The sequence below is a fragment of the Scardinius erythrophthalmus genome (assembly GCF_964197995.2).
Source record: "Scardinius erythrophthalmus genome assembly, chromosome: 2".
Classification (NCBI taxonomy): Eukaryota; Metazoa; Chordata; class Actinopteri; order Cypriniformes; family Leuciscidae; genus Scardinius; species Scardinius erythrophthalmus.
The window spans coordinates 49,844,915-49,862,776 of NC_138222.1; the positions used below are offsets into that span (position 1 = coordinate 49,844,915).

Genomic DNA, 17,862 nt, shown 5'->3' on the forward strand with positions numbered 1-17,862 from the left:
AAAGTACTTCAGCGCTTTCTCGACCGCCAGCATCTCTAGACAGTTTATGTGAAGGTCTTTTTCCGTATTCGACCACGGGCCGCAAATCGGACTGCCTTCGTGAGTCGCTCCCCAACCCATATTGGACGCGTCTGTCGAGATCACTTTGTGGTGTGCGATGGTTCCCATCGACACTCCCCGCTGATACCATTCGGCCGCCAGCCAGGGCTGCAGGGCTGTAACACAGCGCTGAGTCACTCTGATTGGAACACGGCCCAAAGTCCATGCTTTGCGGGGCATTTCCGTTTTTAGCCAGCGTTGAAGCGGGCGCATTCGGAGTAAACCCAGCTGCAGGACAGCTGCTGCTGATGCCAAGTGGCCCAGCAACCTCTGAAAAGTTTTTAATGGAAAAACTTTTCCCTCCTGAAAGGAGGCGGCGAGGTGTCGAACACAGCACGCGCGCTGTACGGACAGTCTGGCCGTCATCGCCGCCGAGTCCAGATCTATACCCAGAAAAATTATAGACTGGCTGGGGGTTAAAGAGCTCTTGTCCCAGTTCACGGAAAGTCCCAAGCTTTGCAGGTGAACGAGAAGCGCTTCTCTGTGGGAAACTAGTTCCTCCGCTGAGCGTGCTATAATGAGCCAATCGTCCAGATAGTTCAGGATTCGCATTCCCCTCGATATCAGGGGTGCGAGAGCCACGTCCATGCACTTCGTAATTGTACGGGGTGCCAGGGATAGGCCGAACGGCAGGACGGTGTACTGATATACCTGGCCGTCGAAGGCGAATCTCAAGAATGGCCTGTGACGGGGTATAATCTGGATCTGAAAGTACGCGTCTTTCAGGTCGAGAGATATGAACCAGTCCCCCGGGCGAATCTGCGCGAGGATTTGACTGGTTGTGAGCATTTTGAACGGCCGTTTCATAAGCGTTCTGTTCAAATATCTCAGGTCCAATATAGGTCTGAGTGCTCCGCCCTTCTTGGGTACGAGGAAATAGCGGCTGTATACGCCTGCCTCGGAACCCGGAGGGAGAACCCGTTCTATCGCCCCTTTGTGCAGCAAATTCGCTATTTCTGTGTGAAGCAGATGCGCTGCATCTGCATTCACTATAATCTCGGCCCGAGCGCGATAGCGCGGCGGGCGGCGAGCGAATTGAAGCGAATAGCCCTTTATCACTGTGTTCAGTACCCACTTCGACACTCCCTGAATAGCTTTCCATGCATTTGCACTCAAAGCTAGGGGTAGAATCGCCTCTGAGTCTCGCCCGCCGCACAGCGCGGGACGGGGGATCTGTGGCGGTAAGCGCGAGTCGCGCAGTGGCAGTGAGGGGGAACGGGAGTTTGCCGATGGCGGCAGCCGGCTGAACGGCGCTGTGAGGGCGCGTTGTGTGTGACGGCTCGCGGCGCGGAAGCGGGGCGGGCTCGAGCATGTTTATCGGAGTGTGCGTGCTGTAAAGCGGGCACAGAGCTCCTTGTTATCACATAGTCGGTGGCTGACTCGTACGTGTTTACATGAGAGTGTGCGCGCTGTGTAGCGGGCACAGGGCTCTTTATTAACACACAGCCGGTGGCTGACTCGTACGTGTTCACATGAGAGTGTGCGCACTGTGGCGCGGGCACATGGCTCTTTATTAACACACAGCCGGTGGCTGACTCGTACGTGTTTACATGAGAGTGTGCGCGCTGTGTAGCGGGCACAGGGCTCTTTATTAACACACAGCCGTTGGCTGACTCGTACGTGTTCACATGAAAGTGTGCGCGCTGTGTAGCGGGCACAGGGCTCTTTATTAACACAGCCGTTGGCTGGCTCGTGCGTGTTCACATGAGAGTGTGCATGCTGTGTAGCGGGCACAGGGCTCTTTATTAACACGCGGCCAGTGGCAGAATGATCTGTTCCCCAAGCGTGTGAGACAGAGCGAGCACTGTGTAGGTGTGAGCACTGAAGTGTGGGCACGTGACCTACAGTTATCACTCGAGCGGCCGTAGCGCGCTTTATGTGAGTGCACTCTGTGGGGTACACAGGGGGATTTGTGCTTGTGTGTAGCGATGAGCACTGGGAAGTGGGCAAGCTTACTACACTCATAACACTGACGGCGTGAGCCGAATTTATGTGAGTGCACACCGTGGGGTGCACAGGAAAGATTGTGTTTGTGTGTAGCTATATGAGCACGGAACGTGGGCACATAAACTACACTTATAGCACTGACGGCGTGAGCCAAATTCGTGTAAATGCCCCCGTGGATGGACAGTGGAGATTGTGCTTGTGTGTAGCAATGAGCATGGAACATGGGCATATAACTACACTTATAACACTGACGGCGTGAGCCGAATTTATGTGAATGCACTCTGTGGGGTACACGGGGGAAATTGTGCTTGTGTGTAGCAATGAACACAGGGTCGTGGGCATATGTACTACACTCATAACACTGACGGCGCGAGCCGAATGACCAGACTTACACTTTTTATTTGATTTATCTGGGTTGCCGTAGAAACGGCGCTTGTGTGCAGGCGAGAGAGTTGACAAACTGGCTCGTTGGCTGCGGTGGACACTACTGCAGTAGCCTTATCAAGGGGACTGGCAGAGGGAATCAAGTTAGCTTTGACAGGGGTCCGGCCGCAGCGGGACCTAACCGTCTTTTTCTCTCAGCGAGTGCTAGGAGGACTTTGCCGGCTTGGGTTTCGGCGAAACTCTAGACCGGGGACCTCGCGGATGTGGCGGCCTGTGCTGTTCAGCGGTAAGCGAAGTCATGGCTTGGGCCGCTGTCCTCGTAGCGCGAAGGGAGAGGTCCGTCGCGCTGCGCAGGTCGGTTAAGGTGGCTTTATCCGTACCTCCGTCGTCCACCCAGCGGAGGATGTGAGTCTGGAGATCCATCATTTTGTGCAGGGCTGAAGCGGCTTGACCAGCGGCAGAGACAGCGCGGCTGACAAACGCCGAAGTAGTCCTGCTGGTTTTGGGCGGGAGGGCAGACCTTGAGCGCCATCTCGCGGATGGGGGCAAAGGTGCGCTGCGACCGCCCGTTCGACCGGATGGTGATGCTTCATCCTCCGTTTCGTCCTCCCAGGCGACGGCATCGAGGGCGAGAGCCGTCGACTGCGCGTCGGGGAGCGGGGATGGAGAAAGAGAGAGCGAGGCTCGCGGGAAGGGCTCCGGCGGAAGCCTGGCTCGGGTCTCGGGCTCCGTTGGTCCTTGAGAGCGGCGTAGAATCCCGCGCGGCCCAGGGACAGGTGGAGCGGGTTCCGTGAAGAGGTCGAGTCGAGCCCGCAGGGTCGACGTCGAAAGCTCTTCACAGAAAACACAGCCGCCCGAAGACAACGCGACGGCTGCGTGGTTCCGGCCCAGGCAGAGAGCGCAGATAAGATGGCGGTCTCCGTAGCTGAGCGTAGAGCGGCATGAGCCGCACGTGGTGTGAAGCATTAGAGCAATGCTTCCGCTCCAGGATGTGCTGTAGAAAAACACACACAAACGAGCAGAACACACACACACAATGCAATGCAATGCAAGAAAAGGATAAGTATCGCCGGATAGCTGAGCTGGCACGGCAGGCTGAAGGCGGCGAAGAGATCGTCCGGCTTCCTCAGGCTGTCCTAAGCTGGCTCTTTAGCTTGATCCAAGAAGGCCACGGCGACGGTTTCTTCTCAGAGATCAGCGATGCGAGTGCTTCGCTGAAAAGACAGAAATCAGAGAATATAGCCTACGAGCCTTCCTTATATACGCTCTGACGCCGCCCATTCTGGCGGGCTGTGACGCGCGAGGTCGCGCGCGCCCCTATTGGGCGTGACGTCACGCCAGGCTCACTGGTAGGCTTAAGCAGTTGCCGCGAGGCAGCCAATGAGCGCGCAGTATGCCGCTCTAGCTCAGCTGCCTACAGCTGCACTGCGTTGACAAAATATGAAAATTAAGGATAATTTTTTGGTTTCAGTATCTCGAGAAAAGAAGGCTTTTCCGCTGCGTAAGCAAGCTTACGCAATACGAGAGAACCTCTCGTAAGAGAACTATGAAGATAACGATAAAGATATAATTCTAAAAATCGTTCTCCATATTAAAGAATAACAGAGTTCACACCACAACTATAACGATAAAGATATGAGGAACGATATCGTTGGGATCACTTTCAGAACGATTTTTTTCCAGCTGTCGAACGATAAAACACTGACAGCCAATCAGAATCCATTCTAATTTAAAGGTCTCGCGCATTTAAAATGGATCTGGATCATCCGGGCGCGCGCGTGCTTAGAATAAAAAGACCGTTATCGGTCGCTGGTGTGGACACATATATAGTTATCTTTATCGTTATCTTTATAGTTATCGTGCTTGGTGTGAACGGGCCTTAAGGATAACATTCATGGTAAAAGGGGCACAAAAAAATACATTTTGATTTCATTGGGACTTTAAGTAGGTTATATTAGTTAGTAGGCTACACCAAAAGGGACAAAATAAATTACATTTTATTTAGTGTGCCAGACTCTGGGTCTCAAAGATGTTTCTTAGACACATTAGACCAACAGTATTCCCCCAATGTTGCTCCAACTAGCCAAAAACTGTTTAAACAATTAATATTCAATAGTGCCACTGTGATTTGTTAAGGATGTTTGGTAGTTCCCAGCATGCAATGCAGCATAAATAAATTATGCAGTTGCTGTTATTGTCACTATTATGTTCAGTTTGTTTTCATTAGTCACATGTTTTCCTTTGTTCAGTTTTCCCGCCACTCCTTTGTTACCATGCTCACCATTATTAGTTCATTTGTACCAGCTGTGTTCTATTAATCATCTCGTTTGTGTTTGTTACTTAAAGTTGTGCCCTTGCCTTCATTCCCTGTCCGATCACTGTTACGTCTGATAAAAAGACACATGATAAATGGTGTTCTGTGTAAATGCATATGCACATAAAAATCAATACTTAGTACAATAACTGTGATTTGTTCTTCAAAGAAAAAATGCAGGGTTCACTTGTCATATAAAACTTTATAAGAATAATACTAATAAAAAAGAAATAAAAAATCCAGAATAAAATTTCATATTTTATCGCACAAAATTTGCTGATGAAAATGTTCTGGCTGAAGGAAACATTTTGCATTTAAAGGGTAACTCTCGCCAAAATGCAACCTAGAGTCTTTTTGTTAATACCCGAGGCAAACTTTTGTTTAAAAGCATAATTGGAGTAGAAATGCCACTTTTAAATTTGACCCTATTTTTGACCCAATTGCCTTTTGACTGGGAGTGCTTGGGGCACTACTATGATAGCATCAAAAATCGCTATTTTTAAAACGCTAAGAAGGCTCAACACAACATGAAACTTTGCTCGAAGTATCACCAGGGGCTCTACACATGAACTCAAGCATTGAGAACATTGTTTGTGTATCAGAGTTTACTACATAGAAAGATTTTGAACAACTCACTCTAGCTGTGTCCGCCGGCATTTTGACAGTCAAAAATCTCCGAATGTGAAAGAACTGACTCTTAATTTTAATATTGCTTCTTATATGAGCATCCTTTTTCAAATCAGCTACAGTGAGTTGTTCAAAATCTTTATTTTTAGTAAAATCTGTTGGAGGTGGAACGGTACACATAAGTCACGGTTCGGTTCATACCTCGTTTCAGACATCACGGTTCGGTACGAGTTCGGTACAATGGAGGGAAATTACTTAAGCCTTGTATTTTTTAAATAAGTTTTATTAACAAAGTAAAGGCATAGAACCAGTTTATTTGTAGTGCACTGACAATAATTTTATATAATTTGTTTATTAATTAAATTAATAAAAAGACAAAAAGACCTTTGTTTGGTAATTGTACCTGAATGAATTGAAAATGAATTTGCTTTCAGATTAATATTTGTTTTCCTTAATTTTAATTAACAGTAACTTAAACACTTTGCAGTTTGAATGATGTCCTGTATAAACAAAATGACGGAGTACAGTATGTTTTTCTGTTTCCACTGTTCGATCGCGCCCGCGCCTCACTCTCTCTCTCTCTCTCTCTCTCTCTCTCTCTCAAAACATCATTGAGATTTTTTTATCATTGGTGAAATCAAGAGTACTGATTGATTACAAGTTTTATAAGACTATGAATGATTTGTTTATTTTTGAGAAGGTTTGGTGTTGCAAAGGAGTTGTTTGTACTATTTTAGAAGATGATTTAATTTTTTTCCCATAATGTGTTTTCTGTTGTTTTAACTTGTTTATTTTCTGTGTATTAGTTGTTTGTGAAATAAAGTCTTTTTAAAATTCAATTCAATTCTCTCTCTCTCTCTGTCTCTCTCTCTCTCTCTCTCTCTCTCTCTCTCTCTCTCTCTCTCTCTCTCTCTCTCACACACACAACATATTCCAGCATTGAGCCTGCTTCAGAACTAAGGCGGGGCTACAGATTAGGTGTCCCTAAAGAACCCGCTTATCTAACAGTAGTTCCGCATTACATTAATTAATTTTTATGTAATTATAAAAATTATAAGTTTCTCCGTGTAAAGTTATGCACCGAACCGTGACGTGATACGAATACATGTACCATTCCACCCCTAAAATCTGTGTACACAAACAATGTTCTCAATGCTCGAGTTCATGTGAAGAGCCCCTGGTGATACTTCCAGCAAAGTTTCATGTTGTGTCGAGCCTTCTTAATGTGTTTTAAAAATAGCGATTTTTGATTCTATCATAGAGCCCCAAGCACTCCCATTCAAAAGGCAATTTGACCGAAAATGAAAATACGGTCAAATTTAAAAGGATTAAAAACTTAAAAGTGGTGTTTCCATTCTAATTATGCTTTTAAACGAAAGTTTGCCTCGGGTAGATTAACAAAAAGACCCTAGGTTGCATTTTGGCGAGAGTTACCCTTTAATAAAATTGGATAATAAAAAATTGGCTACTACATTTAATATGTGTCATATACAGAATATATACTTCAACAATGTCAGATTCATAAATAGTGAGAGTTGAAAGGGAAGTTTGTTGCTGTCTAAGCTTTGCTACAAATCAGTCGCTTATGAGGTATCATTTCAGATGCTCCCTTAGAAGCCAGTGATTTGGAACAGAGCTAACAGGAACACTAAAGTATATACTGCAGGGTTAAGACAGACGTTGAGGCTTGCAGGAGGCGGATGAAGAGGTTCAAGGAAATTCAAGGTCAGGTGATTAGTTGCTGTGTGTGTTGGTGTGTGTGCATACATTTCTCAGCCTTTGGCGTATTATCTCACAAGAGCGATATACGTTACATAATAATGAAGGCGTCTCTGTCCTTGCCCCTCAGAGACACACTAATGTATTAATAATGCAATATGAGAGGAAATGTTTGGGCGATATTTGTTCCAGCACAGATTTCATGGAAAAACACACAGAGCAAGACAATCATGTTGAAATTTTCATATTGTCATACTACATTTCTGAAATTTTATCAAACTGCTAAATTTGTTCCTGCCATGAAATAATAATAATAAATTAATAAAAAAATGAAAAAGGTAATTGCAACTTTTAATCTCACATTTCTGATCCCCCCCCCCCCCCCCTCAGAATTGTGAGATATAAACTCACAATGGTCAAGGAATTAAAGAATAATATTCCCAGAGTGTGTTGTCCTTTCATCTGTAAGAGTGTGTTATGCAATGCAGATTCCCGTCCGATAAGAACAAGACAGCCCCCTACTGTCCTTGATATTGAGAAGATCCAATTATACTTGTTCAGAGTTTCAAAAGCCCAACGTTTCATGCTTGAATCTTCTGACACTTTGATAGGCTTCCCCTTGGAATGACGTAACATGCGTTGAGTGTGGCCTCTTAAGACTGTTTAGTCAGCTGGAAAATTAAGAATATTGTTCAGAGACTTTGCCGGGTTGTTGGAGTTGAGCTGCACTTCTGAAGGCCAGTTTCCACTTTCATACATTCACTCCAAATGAAAGCAGTACTTGTGTGTGAATTAATTTCATTAATGTCATGTAATATTTTAAGATGACGCATGCAATTTTGCCATTTAAGTCATTTGTATGTTGATTCGAAACTAACCAGCACAACACAGCAACACTGTCTCAACCAATGGCATGTGTAGGGCGGGACTATCTCTTTAGCTGACCAATAGGAGACAGGGGGAGTGTTCTAGAAACCTTTTTGAAAAGTAATGTTTGCATTTCCATTTAGTGATGCTAATTATACTCTTCAGCTAAAGCTTTAGAGGTTACCAAATTGTGGGTCACCGCAAATAAAAAAATATATTAAATAAATAAATAAATAAACAAGCCACGTTATCTGATAGGCACAATGGAAAAGCAGTAAACCATAGAGGATGGCAAAGTAAATGAACTTTTAAGAGGGGGAAGGAATGCTTGCTTGTATCTTTAGTAATAATACTAATAATTCATATCTTATTGGTGGAGAGGAGACAGAGTGATGAGGCCAATCAGTGGATGATTAGGAGGCCATGATGGACAGAGGCTACTGGGCAAATTTGTGATTTTTTGTGACCACAGAGAGTCAGGACCTCAGTTTAACATCTCATCCGAAGGACGGTGCTCTTTGACAGTATAGTGTCCCCATCACTACACTGGGGCGTTAGTACCCACACAGACCACAGGGTGAGCGCCCCCTACTGGCCTCATTAACACCTCTTCTAACAGCGACCTAGTTTTCCCAGGAGGTCTCCCATCCAGGTACTGACCAGGCTCAACCCTGCTTAGCTTCAGTGGGCAACCTGTCTTGGGCTACAGGGTGATCATGTGCATACAGGTTTCAAAAGGTTTCAGGTTTCATAAACCTTAATCAAAAGCAATTGAGAACCACTGTCATAGGTTATTATGGTAGGCTATTTATTTTTTAATTCCATTTCTTCTCTCACCTCTTTTATCTGCAGACTGCAGAGGTCTAAAACATTTAATTCATATTAACGATCACATTACACAATGAAGTGATATCATAGCGCAATAATACCCTTCTGATCACTGCCATTTTTAGTCATTTGTGTGCATGCTATTTTGTGTATGAATGCTCTCTGAAGTCCCCCACATTTGTGACAGTCGGCAAAATCCTAAACCACGCCAGCTGAATTCTAACAAGAGTCTAGAGCAATGCTGAGTGAACATGCAGTAATACAATATTGATTTGTCAGGAGCAATGGTATTGACTTCACTAGGTGGCAAGAGTTGCGTCTGACATTGATGTTAGTGGTGCAAACATAAACGAATGGCCAGAGTTCCCTGAAGGTTCATGCAAGTGTCAACTTACAATCTAATGAAATTATTTCAGCCCAGGCAGGATTACCATATTAATGCTATTATCAGAATCTGTTATGCATGATATGCATAGCATCTGATGTTTATGAATTCATGTTGTCTTAGAGACACGACTCTAATTTACCAGCCACATTTTATGGCCAAGTGTCAATGCCATGGTTACTATGAATCAAACTGTGGTATGTTTTATTAAACCACAGCAACTACCACAGAAAAGCCATAGGCAAGATCAGTATGGTTATATAATTCAGAATATATGTAGAAATGATTGTAATTTATATGTAGGCCTATATTATGCAAATCCTTTAAGTAAATAAATGTTTAAGTTTTTTACCTAATCAAAAACTTTTAATATCGGTTCTACCAATAATTTCCATTTATTGATATATTATGCATATCAAGTAAAGTAAATTCATTTCTAATTCACAGTTTTCTACATAATTAGTTTATATATATATATATATATATATATATATATATATATATATATATATATATATATGGGTCCACCAATAATTTTAATTTATTTATATATTATGTGCATGCGGATCCAGTTTGTAAATTTATTTTTCTATTTTTTAGTCTTCTACCTATCTAATAATTTCCATGTATTGATATATTATGCATCCAGTAAGTAAATTTATTTTTAATTCACAATTAGTTCTTGTGTGCCAGGTTTATTTATGCATGCATGCATGCTGTTTCATACATTGTTTTAAGTCTATTTGTTGCCAGATTTCCACTTCCACTGTGACATCTTACCCCATAGTGTGTTTGAACGAACTGACAACTAGAGCCCCGTTCTCCCCTATTTTATTGGGCTGATCGAGGCACCCAGGATGCGCTTCTCAACTTCTTCACTTTACATTAGTTTTCTTTTACATTTAAACATGTATGCGTCCTTAGTCATCACCACGAATTGAACATGCATGTGGCTATCAGAAGAGCGCGAGAGAGTAGCGTTATACTTATGCAGTGCATGCGATCTGCCCGACGCGTTTCCCGCATGGCCACTGACGCGTCACGTTGCGTGTTCTATTAAATGCCTAATGTGATTTAATTCCCGTTGTCGAACCTCAACCTGTCTCCACGCGCTCGCGAATGGTCTTAAGGTGAAATTACGTCATTCTAGGTGGAAACAAAGACGAGTTGAGCTCTCTGAGCTCCATCAGATGGAGAGAGAGCAGCTCCCTCGCCAAACTCTCCCTGCAATCCGGATAGGATACAGATGAAGAGAGGCCATTCCATAGCATTCCCAATGGTCAGGAGGACGCGGGGATATATGATGCTGAAGATGTGCTGTGCAACTGCAAAGAAATGCCTGTGGATTAATAATGCACTTCTGAGTTAAAACATCCCTGTCCAGTTTTTCCCCCCACTGTCGATCCAGAGGACAGCAGATGGGACCGTTGAATAGGTGTGTGTTGTTTTATTCTTCTTGGTAATTTATTATGGATCTAAAATATTGTACTTTCAAATTTGAATGGGATGATTTTAAATCCCCCTCTTTCAGTATTGTCTTGTGATTGTGAATGTCCATGTGTTCATTTATGCTGCTTTTTTTTTTACCATCGATTTTTTTAACGAGGCTTGGAGGAGGGTTTTTTATGCATGCATACTTGCACTGCAAATTGATTTACAGTCCTATTATGCAACTGAAACTGCATATTGCATGTGTAAAACAACATTTTCTTTAGGCACTGGATAATGCATTTAATTCAGTAGTTCAGCTTCTTTATAAGATTGTCATTGAAAATGAATTACCTTTCTTTTCTTTTATATTCAAGACTGGAGGGACCAAATGTACAGTGGGGCACAAATCCATAGGTAAGTAAAATGTGATTTATTTCATAGCTCAGTTGTTTATTCTCGACAGCAATGAGGTCAAATGGAGAGCAAATGGAGACATTTGCTTTAAAAATGTAAAAATGTTCTCCTGTGAAAAGTAATCTGTCATCTCACGACTCATGTGTCTTCTGAGTTTCAGGACAGATCTCAACAATAACTAAAACTGTGCTCAAATTTGCTACTTTTACCAAAGTCTGTAGTCTGTGAATCTCAATATGAATTCAAATGTTTCTCATCAAATTCGAGCTACCATATTATTATGCTTTTTTTCCAGAATTGTTTAAATGACAGGATGAACTTGAGATGGCATGGACTGTACATGGTTATCCAGCATGATTTGAGTTGGAAGGTGCATCTTGTGTTTTAATTGAAACATGGAAGTCTGATCTTTTGCATATTGGGAGTTGCATAATTTTTTCACTAATGTACATATTTGATTAGTGAACTAAAAATTGTGTTGAATCTTATTTCATATTAATTTTGTCAACCTTTTTTCTTCCGCTTTTTTTTTTCTTTTCAAAATCCTAAAACTTTTGATTCCTATATTTTGAATGTGGTCTCAGACTTTTTTAACCCACTGTAAAAGTTTGAAAATTGGTCATTGAAACCCCTTTATAGATCAGTCAGAATTCTGACTACTGTATGTGATGATTATGGTCCTGCATCCTGATTTGATTCTTATGGTAGTTTGGCAGATGGCTCACATTTCTTCAGTCACTAATCATTCATCTGTCCCCTGCAGGCTGTCCTGTCTTCACAAAATCAAGAATAAAAACAGCAATGGATGCCATGCCAGAGTATTCCCTCTTTCTTGTGAGGATTTTGGAGGAATTGGATACCAAGTACAGTACTGTTTCTTACCAAGACCTTTGTAAGTCCTTGTGTGCCAGGTTTGACTTGGTCCATTTGGCTAAGCTGAGGAGTCTGCTATTCTATACAGCATGTTTGGATCCAGCATTCCCCGCAACGTTATTCAAAGACAAAATGAGGTGCTCGGTGGAGGACCAACAGTCCAAGAAGCTCATGGTAGCTGCGGACATTGTCACCATGTTTAATCTCATCCAGATGAATGGAGGAATGGCCAAGGACAAGCTGCCAATGGGTTCCAGACCCAGGTTTCACAAGAACCAATCATTTGAGTCCTGTCGATCTGACTCGGATGTGTATAAATTCAGCGACAATGACAGGGCATACAACCTCTTGGACACCAGGGGTCATCACATTTCACGTAAGTCACCCTGCCCGAAGTCTGACTGCAACAACTGCCAGCAGTTTATACCAACCTCAGACCCCAACTTCCTCTTGGGAGTCAGCAAGGATCTGAAATGTAGGGCAGCATCTCTGGATAAACTACAACATCTGCCACAGTACGCCAGCGTCAGTCCTCCTCCGTGTGAGATGCAGAGCACTTACTTCCCCATGGACATCGACAGCGAGTCTACAACGGACCAGGAATCTCTTCATATCAACCCAGGGATCAAGGATACTTTCGTGTCCAGCGGAGAGCCTTTTACCGTGCACTCATGCGTGCAAAAGCGGAATATCTTCAAAGAGGATTTCCACAACCTTGTTGCCTTTTCGCCCCACGTGATCACCAAGGAGTGCAGAGCAAATTCCAAAGCTGGTGGTGATTACCACCATAGGAGGGAGCTGAACAAGCCTCCCACTTTCTTCAATCACAGTTTTGAGCTGCCGTACAGCAACCCTTACTTTGAACCCGTCAGCTCACCCATCCAGAACAAAGGGCGGGTGAAGCATGAGAGCCTGGACGACTTGCAAGCATCCACCTACTTTGGACCTACAACGGTTTCTGAATGCGTGAGCAGCAGGAGGACTTCTAGCAAGCATGGCAAACAGCCAGCCTGGCCTGTCAAGAGCCTAAGCCTCAATACCGAAGAAGTTCCTGACTTTGAGAGGTCCTTCTTGAACGGCAAAGTGGCAAAGGACAATCATCGTCATAACATGGAAAATGACCAACACTTTCAGTGTACAAAAGACAAGCCCACTGCCTCTCCCTCAGGTTTCTCCAAGAAGACAAATGGAACCAAAACAAAAGACATGGCTTCTGTGGCTTGCGGACCGAGTGTTGAGAAAAGAGAGTATGGGAAAAGGTACAAGGACAAGAGCATCAACTGTCCATCATTTCAGTCAGGTAATGTGGACAATGGCATGAGTGTTGGGACCCAGACGGAACAATCCCAAACTAGGAAAGTGAAAGATTACCCTGGTCACAACAAATATGGAGAGAGGCCGCCATTTAAACATTCAGATGAAGACTCTGAGATTGTCAGCGACGATATCAGTGATATCTTTCGCTTCCTGGATGACATGAGCGTGTGTGACTCTCTTGGAGTTGTGCAGTCCTCGTGCTACAACAGCAACGGCTCACTGTCTCAGGTGACGAAATCAGACGGGGACAGCTCACCTGAACGCAACACTGTCAAGCTGAGCAAAACCGGCATCAAACTAGACCGACTCTTCCAGTCATTGGAGAACTCTGATGATGAGCTCAAAGAGAGCGTCTGCAAACTGGTACTCAGGATTGGTGAGATTGAGAAGAAGCTTGAGTCTCTTTCAGGGGTGCGAGGGGAGATATCTCAGGTCCTCTCAAAGCTTACTAAGCTGGATGAGAAGATTCAAGAACCGGAGGCTAATGGGAAATCAAGTGATAATGGTATGGTGGAGCAGATTAAGACTGACGCGAACCTCTCACCTCACGTTTTTCAGTGTCACACCACTGGACACAACATGAAGGTGGAAAAAAGTCCAGAATGGTGCTGCCCGGAGGATGATGGGAGCGAAAGCATGAGGGTAAAAGCTTTAAAGAAAAGCGTATTCACACGCAGGTCGTCCAGGTCGCAAACTGAGGAGAACAGCGTCACTGAGTCCAAAGTGGCCAGCATCACCAACTCACCTCGAGACTGGAGGACTGTTTCTTACTCCAGTCACACAGGGGAAGAAGGGAAAGAAAGAGACCGGCATTGTGAAGGCAAGGACAGACATAGGAAACCAAGAGAGGTAATAAACCTGAATACTTAACGTTTTTGTCTTTACTGTGTGTGTTGAATTTGCTGTTGTGAGTGTTGTAACCCAGATTCTGTGTTGCATTGCTATTGTGTTGACCCGCTGAATCACTTGATTGGTGCATCTCTTTTTAATCACTTAGTCAAACTGATATGCAAAACAGATTAATGAGATCTTGAGAGTCATCAGTCTAAATCAGAATTGGTCAGACAACCAATTCACTGAATCAACTGAGATGACTTGCTTGCTCATGTTGACCTGAATTGAAATGAGCTCAGAACTGTTACTGCATTGCACATGCTTTTTGAAAACATATAGATTTTCTGAAGAAGGTGCTTTGAAAAGTATTGTGTATAGTGCCTTAAAGTGACTTGAGTTCAAATGCACCATGCATCATGCAAATTTGTAAGGCTATGAGATGCAGATCAGTCCATACTTTGTTCTAATGGTAAAATCAGGGTTTGGTGCCCACTATTGCAAAAACTAAATTGTGTAAGGTTTAGTCTGTCATATAATGTGCTGTGTGACATATTTTAGCAAATCTACCATTATATTTGTTGATTACTGAGATGTAGCAACTGTTATATATTTAGAACTAGTCATTATATTTTAAGAGCTTGGTTATTGTGCAAAGACAAACATTTTAACCAGCATCGGGATTGAGTCACTCGAATTCTGTAAGGGATCCCAGGTACCCACTTACCTGGTTTTATACAAATCAGTCATGACTACTGGAAGAATGTTACGTCAACTAATTCATATTAATGAGCCAGACAGATAAGGTTGTCAGACTGTTCCTACACCCTTGCATGGTTTTGCCTTGGTTTACACCCCTAGGTAGTTATGCTCAATTACACTCCATCACTTCCCAAAATACATGCAGACATTTTGTTCAGGAAGCAAGCTAGCTTTTATATCATATCTCTAACAGAATAGCCGTGGTCTCTTGCGGTGCAATTATCACACAATTTCCCCATTCTATCCTACATCTAGCTGTATTTTTTTTTTTTTTTGCAGGGGCACAGACTGAGCGCAGGACACAGTAGAGAATCAGACAAATAATTTTAATTCAATCCCCTCAGAGGAACAAGGATTTCATGGCAAATTAGTTCCGTAAAGTATTTACTGGCTCTCAAGATAATATGTTGACACATCTGAGCTGAAGCTTCAGTACTCTGCAGCATTTAAACGTCTTAAGGTAAACAAGTTCAAGGATTCCATGAATACTACAAGGAAGATGGAAAAGTTTTATCAAAACCTCACTTTGTATACAGCTTTAAGAATGTAAAAATACTTGAGGTAAACAAGCAAACAAAAAATCAGTTTCTGGGCCGAAGTCTTTAGTAGCCAAGTTGGATGCAGTCTGCTCTATTCTTTGTGGGTAATAGAGAATGGGTTTCCATTCCTGATCACAGGTGGACAACTATGTTTTTACAGGTTTATCAGTTGTGAGCTGGGTTATGTTATGTTATGTTATGTTATGTTATGTTATGTTATGTTATGTTATGTTATGTTATGTTATGTTATGTTATGTTATGTTATGTTATGTTATGTTATGTTATGTTATTTCTTATGTTTTGTACACTTATTTGATAATTACTTTATTCTGTTCTTTATTCTATGTTTTGTTGTGTTTATTCTATTCTATTCCATTCTATTCTGTTCTATTCCATTCTGTTTTGTTTTACAGTATAATTGTCTGTCTGTTCTTTTTATTTTATTTATTCCATTATTTTCCGTTCCATTAAGTTTTCTTCTTTTTTTTACATTCTATTCTGTCCTGTTCTCTATTCTGTTCTGTTTTACAGTACAATTGTCTGTTTGTTCATTGTATTCTATTCTATTCTATTCTATTCTATTCTATTCTATTCTATTCTATTCTATTCTATTCTATTCTGTGTTGTTTTTTTGTTTATATATTTTCTATACATATTGTATTCTATTATTTTCTGTTCTGATTCTATTCTGTTGTGCTTCTCTTCTCTTCTCTTCTCTTCTCTTCTCTTCTCTTCTCTTCTCTTCTCTTCTCTTCTCTTCTCTTCTCTTCTTATCTCTTCTCTTCTCTTCTCTTCTCTTCTCTTCTCTTCTCTTCTCTTCTCTTCTCTTCTCTTCTCTTCTCTTCTCTTCTCTTCTCTTCTCTTCTCTTCTCTAGGTCTAATGTATGCAACACTTACCCTCCTTTAGTCTTGGGAATATTTTCATGTTTTCTTAGTTTTCCTCCTCTGCCTCTCGCTCATGTCTTCTTGGCTTATTGCCCTGATTAGAAGCCTGCCAGTTCCTGTATCGTCCCTTCTGATCTTTTTGGGGAACTTGCGAGTGCCAAAAGTCCCTGCCTCTTTGGAACGATCCAAGCTGTAGTTAATTTTAGTGAATGGTCGCACAGGGAACTGGTGGTTAATTAAACCTCATTCACATTAATGAGAACACATAACAACCTTGTGCATTTCACCATTCTGTGGCCATTCTGCCTTTTGAGTTCTCCTTTATTTAAAGGTGAAGTGTGTAATTTATTCAATTATTTCCTCCTTGTATGACTTTAATATAAAGAGTTGACCAATAAATAAGATGTTTGTTTATTTTCCTGAAAAGTGGAAACATCTTGTGTTCTGTGCCACAATCAAACATGTATCTCTTAGTTAGAGCTTCCTGAACAGCCTGACAGCAACACTGACTCAGTGACCAATGGTGTGTGTTTGGGGCGGAGCTATGTGTCTTGTCTGTCTAATAGCAGATGGGAATTGCAATTCTGTTTCATGACACTAGTGCAGCAGAAACTACACACTTCACATTGAAGGTAACAACTGGATGTTCTTACTTTTTCAGTGTACAATTTTGTCTTTTTAAAGCAATGCTTTCATGTATTCAAATCATGGCTGTCAATGGGGTTCCAAGAAACAGCTTGTCTGCCAAACATCCATTCAGCTGTGAATGTTTTGGTAAATGTTTTTCTGGGTTAATGAGAGTCTTATAGTGTGCATCCTGTCACCCTCTTTTATTTTCTTGCTGTCTACATCATCCTGCCTTTAATTGACATGAAGTTGTTACGCCAGCCTTTTAGCACGACTTCTTTATGAGAGAACGCAGCCAACGAACCCAGCAGCTCTGTACAGTGGGTGAGAAGATGCGAGAGAACTGTCATTTTCAGACAGGCACTTAGCACAACATCCGTTCCTTCTCACAAAGTACCCTTGATAAAGGGCAAGGCAAACCTTTTTTTCTTCTAGCCCAAACAAAAGTGCCAGCTAGCCAAGCGCTAAGCTCATGTCAGTGGTGGTCAAGCTAGAAGCACACTTAAAATATTTGGCTCGCAGAATATAAACAACCAATGCTTTTAGTCGCTTAATTTGAAAGGCTACCTTTAATGAGGTTTTAATAATGTCTGTGTGTGTTCATTCAACTTAAAATTGTGCCGGACAAAGAATAGCCTATACTAAAGAGAAGTGCCATGAATAGGCTGATGGATTTAGTTTACAAAATTAAGGATTATATTTTAAAAATGTGAGAGGTCTTTCCTGTGCAAATCTCAAAAGCACATACTAGGTTGTTGTGGTTGCCAAGATGTTGATAATTGGTTGTCAGTAAGACTTTTTGATTGGTTTATTGGTTATTTTAGGCATTATTTTTATAGTATTATATTATTTATTCATATTTAAAATTTCCTTATATTTATTTATTTATATTTTCAGTTTTCATTTTAATTTTAGTTTGTTTTAGTATACTTTTATTATGTTTATTCATTTGTAATACTTTAGCTTTAATTTATTTTATTTCAGCTTTATTTTAAGTAGCGTTTATTTTAAGT

The 17,862-nt window shown here is 42.0% G+C and overlaps 2 protein-coding genes across 2 annotated transcripts in view; one reads left to right on the forward strand and one right to left on the reverse strand.

The window, feature by feature from the left end:
• The window catches only part of LOC308687382 (uncharacterized protein), a 439,906-nt gene extending 436,202 nt beyond the window's left edge, over window positions 1-3,704 (reverse strand). Inside the window, exon 1 of the mRNA XM_081359915.1 lies at window positions 2,355-3,704. Within this exon, the coding sequence (XP_081216041.1) occupies window positions 2,635-3,396 (762 nt within the window). The 5' untranslated portion in view covers window positions 3,397-3,704 and the 3' untranslated portion in view covers window positions 2,355-2,634. The remainder of the gene's footprint in view (window positions 1-2,354) is intronic.
• An 8,112-nt stretch (window positions 3,705-11,816) lies between these two features.
• Window positions 11,817-17,862, forward strand: part of minar1 (membrane integral NOTCH2 associated receptor 1) — a gene marked incomplete at both ends in the record, with an annotated part of 31,290 nt that continues 25,244 nt past the window's right edge. Inside the window, one exon of the mRNA XM_081352615.1 lies at window positions 11,817-14,054. Coding sequence (XP_081208741.1) covers window positions 11,817-14,054 — 2,238 coding nt within the window. The remainder of the gene's footprint in view (window positions 14,055-17,862) is intronic.